The sequence below is a fragment of the Cibotium barometz genome, chromosome 20, assembly GCF_041138505.1.
Source record: "Cibotium barometz isolate CiBa-2024 chromosome 20, ASM4113850v1, whole genome shotgun sequence".
In the NCBI taxonomy this organism is placed as follows: Eukaryota; Viridiplantae; Streptophyta; class Polypodiopsida; order Cyatheales; family Cibotiaceae; genus Cibotium; species Cibotium barometz.
This window is the reverse complement of record NC_141065.1, coordinates 3,924,030-3,928,964: the sequence shown is the minus strand read 5'-3', so window position 1 is coordinate 3,928,964 and position 4,935 is coordinate 3,924,030. Positions and strand designations below refer to the sequence as shown.

The window sequence follows — 4,935 nt, the reverse complement described above, 5'->3', positions numbered from 1 at the left end:
CCAAATCATGTGAACCAGTCATTCAGGTGGCCTTCACAAATTGACCATGAGTGTAATGTACATTGACATGAGCATAATTCTATAAGTCCGATTTCATTGCCGTTCACATAAATTTTAAAAACAAAGATGCAAATTGATATGAAGCCCCTTCACACAAAATGCTATGGTTCTCTTATTTCATTCCCTCTTGGAACCAACACTGACTCTAACATTAATAGTTACTGTGGCCACTTTGGTAGTAAAACAACTGGAAAATCTCATGGTGCCAGATAAGGAATCCTTGAGGAGAAATCAGGATTGCCAAAACCCCGTACTATACAACTGCTAAGCCTTACAATAAGGCAGAAATTTATCATGGTATTTCATCTAGTCACTCTCAGACACAATCAAAAACTCAACCTGACACCATCTTTACAGAGTAATTAGGACAAAATGTGTCATTGATACCCCAAGATGGCCTTCTTAAAAGTATGCTTAAAGCTCAAGATGCTCATCATCAATAGGAGAAGCATTGATGCAAATATGAGATACTATCATGCTGAGCACTGTCATCAACGAATCAAAAGCACAGCCAATAACATGAAGATACTATACTTAATTGACATACAGTAGGGAACAGTCAGATCATTGGTCAAGCTGGCTTATGAAACATATCTTGCAGCCATGTCGGAGACTTGTATGTGCTGCTGGGCTGCTCGGATTCTAGCAGAGGTGGCTCTGTGAAAGAACTGTTCTCGGGCAAGGCTGCGGACCTGCTTTAGGTAAACATCCACAGGGATGGAACCTTCCTGCACAGCTTTATCCAGAGAATACAGGAGGTCTTCCAGTGCCAGATCGGTCGAGTTACAGTCCAGCATTTGCTTTGACAGTGCATCACATGGCTCAAAGGCATTATCGATATCAATCTCCAGCTCCTCTTTGCCCTGTGTTTTGAGCCAACTTTCCAAAACGTCTGTGTTGGTGAGGATGATCTGAAGCTGCTGCTCAAGGCCTTCTTTTTCCCGCTGCATCTCTTCCATGCCCTGTTTCAATTGATCCTTTCTCTGCTTCAACTGTGACTGTGTTGTTACAAGCCTATCCATGTCAGCCTCCCGTGACTTTTGCAACTCAGAAGTTTCCAGCTTCAACCGCTCGACCAGAGTATTAATGGCATTCCGTCTAAAGACCTCGGAAGGGTTATCTGTACGGCTGGATCTAGAATTTTCAGTGCGGCCAGATCTAGGGTTTTCTGATCGGCCAGACGATCTAGGATTTTCTGTGCGCTGAGGCGAGAGGGGAAGCTGCTGCGTTTTCGAACCAAACGGCCTGGAGGGGGAGGCGAGCAACGAGGATGTGTAAGGGTTCGGGTTTGATGATGCGGCCGATCCTGCACTGTAAGAGTTAGGGCTAGGGTTTGATGGTGAAGCCGATCCTGCAGCGGTCTGGTTTAAGCGGTGCTGCAAGGAGGGCGAGCTAGGCTTGGAGTAGAGCGGGGGATCTTGGCCGAACATGGAACTGAGGCTACGGGCGAGCTCCGCGAGGTTGGAGCGAGGGTAAAACCAGTTCTGCAGGTAGGGCAGAGAGACCATACCTGAGGCATCGACATGTCTGTGAGGGCGCTTGATGACCATGTCCTTGGTGGGGGAGACGAAGACGCGGGGGGAAGCTTTAGGGTAAGCTTCGAGGAGCCAGATGGTAACGGGGATGTTGTAGGTGAGGCCATTGAAGATCATGGGTATGGTGCCCTCGGCCTGCAGCAGGTGGACGGTGTTGCCCTCGTTGTGGACGAAGGGGGCCGGCCTGGGGCGCAGGCTGGGGAAGTCGTGCGTAAGGTTCAGCAGGTGCTGCCGGATGAGCAGCTTCACGTCCTCGCTGTAGGGGAGCGCGTTGGGGCCGCGCTGCGACAGCAGCGAGCTCAGATACTGCATCGAGTTGTGGGGGGACGAAGCAGGAGGCGGTGGTGCCGTCGACGCCATTGCTAAAGAAAGAAAAACAGAGAAGATCCATTAAATAATCGTTTCCGCCTTGAGTGACACGTAAGAGATGGAGACCTTGACTATGTGTGAACGGACGACAAAGTCCTTGGTGGCTGGGCGGGTGAGCGGGCGGTGTGAGTCATTCCCTTTTAGAAAATGGGTTGGAACTCTCAAGGTATAGCGTTTTTTGTTTTAAATTAGTGTCGCGAGGTAGGAGCTAGACACACCATTAAAAAAGGAATATGTGTAAAGTCATCCTTTCTTTCCATATAAAAATACATCTAGCATTACAACCCAATAAAATGATGCCAATCTTAACACACCTGAACACGGCTTCAAAACAATTTTCGAACAACTGGATTATCTCTCCTTGAACCCTATACCCCTCGCCTCCATCTGGCAAAATAAATGCAAGATAAAAACATTAGCATTGAAGATATAATTATCGTTGAAAAAAAGAAGGATAAGGAAAGAAGCTTACAAAACTCATTTGGTGGATCAATATTTGAGGCGAATGGCGTTCGAATAGGCTTGTAAATAGCAAATAAAAAAATTATGTATTGTCCAGTGCCTATACACCGAAAATCTAACTTATCAGGCCTTTCATAGTCCACAAACATTACACGTACATGAAGTTGATCCGCAATCTTAGATTGTAAATTCCCAAGAGCCCAAAGCTCTCGTTTGTAAGTGTCTTGACCATACAAACCCAACAATAATCTAGGTTCTAAAAAATAAAGATATTCCTTGTTGCAAAAATAATGTTTCAATAAAAATATAAATTAATCAGATAAACACATAAGCTACATAAAAAGGAAGTTATATATATATATACCGTAAAACACTAGTGCTTTCTAATAGTTCGATAATTAGAGATATTGTTGCTTGTCCTTCCCAAAATGGAGAGTCTACAATTCAGCCATGGATATTAAATAGATCTTTGAAAACAATAATACCTATATTATAGCAAATGTCCATAAAAATTACCTTCAATATCTTGTCCATCACCATAGATGAACGAAAATGATCTCCTTGCCACATCCAGTCTAAGCAATGCAATATATCCCTGATATCAAATATAACACACTCTCTCTTTCTCTCTCTCTCTCTCTCTCTCCCTCTCTCTCTGATATCAAATATATATATATGTGTGTGTGTGTGTGTGTGTGTGTGTGTGTGTGTGTGTGCACGCTCAATAGCTTGAGTCAAGCAAGGGATAATATAATGGCACTGTATATAAAAGCAATCCAAAAGCAAACAAAGATTGCACATGACACATCTTTGCAAACATTCCCCATCCAAATACTTCATTGTACAAAGATACGTATAAATGTAGTCTCTAACATTTGTAAGCTACCATTTACATTTACATTCTTCGGCATGCCATTTGCAAAACCTCCTTGTAGACAATATTGGTTGTGAAGACTTCATTTGAACCTTCTATGCCACTTTCATATTCCACAATATGCTTTACACACACTTTCACTGCATCGGATGATCTAACATGTGACATAGCAATGTACAATTGTCCATGTGTGAATACTTGTGTGGCTAGATAAAGTCTCAATACACTTAATGTTTGTCCTTGTTGGGACTTATTTATTGACATACCAAAAGCTAACCTGACAGGAAATTGTCTCCTTCTCATGTCAAAAGGCAATTGAAGCATAGTTGGCATAAATGTTATCCTGGGAATAAAGACTCAGTCTCTAATGTTCGTACCTGTAACAATTTCTACTTCTATCACCTTTGAGTTAAATTGCTTGCATATCAATCTGGTACCATTACAAAGTCCCCATCAAGGGTCCAAATTACGGAGCAGCATGATAGGGGCATTAATCTTTAAAAGTAAGCGGTGAGGAGGGTATCCATCACCTAACTTCAAACTGTTCAGAAACTCAATTGGATACAGTATTGCATCATTCTCGCAAGAAACAACATAATATGCACTAAGGTATTCTCTTTCAAGACGGGCAACGAACTCAAGGCTAGTTCATTGATCTCATCAACGTCTAGATTTTATGGTGCAAGAATAGCACGGTCTTTGAAGAAGCATGCATAATCCTCCACTCTCTGAAGATCTTTGTATACCCATTCTACCAAACTCAAAACATAGTTGCCATGGATTAATACTTGTGGTGGAATTACCACTCTGCCTTTATTGTTTGGCTGACCTATAGTGCCATCTTCACTTTGTAATGTCCATTTGACAAAGTCATGTTCTATACCATTATAAGCACTCTATCTAACCCGCATGTTTTGGGTGAGCTTTAAAACACTCACATATCTCCAAATATGTGACCAGCATAACGTTGCATCAATAATATCCTCGCACGATCCCTTTAGCACAAGATTTGTCGGAAGTCATTGCCAAAGAGCATAACTTTTTCGCCAAACACTGTATCACTTTGCATAATGTCTTTCAATGTCCTGTCCTATCCAGTGCTTCATATGTATGCCGATGCATCATTGGGGCCTTGTCCCAAATGATTAACCTTGCAAGCTTCAACACCTTAGCCAATGCGCTATTAGCTTTGATTCCACATGTGCTACAAGCATTGACCACCAATGGGATTTTGATTCCACATGTGCTATTAGCTTTGATTCCACATGTGGTACAAGCATTGACCACCAATGGGATTTTGAAACGTGAGTTGTAAGATTTCTCCCTCCAGCTTTTGAGATGTAAAGGTGTAAGAACCGCCCCTTTAGTCTTTTGTAATCATCCTCCCCTCAGAAATGGAAAAAGATCTTGTTTTACCTTGTTTTGGCCTAGAGAGAGAAAATATCTAGAGATATATAATTCAAAATTAAGATATCTTTGGATACAAAAATTTTCCTAATATGTAAGATAAATTCCCCTGAAATAGAAGTTCAAAATGAATTTTCCAATGTGCATTAGGAATTAATTAAATATGTGTATAAGAGACCTTAGCCTAAGGGTCCATATTTTCAGAAATTTTTGGATTAAGGTCCAAAT

General features: G+C 41.9%; 1 protein-coding gene across 1 annotated transcript; it reads right to left on the bottom strand.

Moving 5' to 3' along the window:
* Window positions 1-444: 444 nt before the first annotated feature.
* On the bottom strand, window positions 445-1,979 carry LOC147627460 (protein ELC-like). The gene has a single exon (XM_086814356.1). It carries the CDS (start codon window positions 1,953-1,955, stop codon window positions 642-644), a length of 1,314 nt encoding a protein of 437 aa, XP_086670482.1. The 5' UTR covers window positions 1,956-1,979; the 3' UTR covers window positions 445-641.
* Window positions 1,980-4,935: the final 2,956 nt, after the last annotated feature.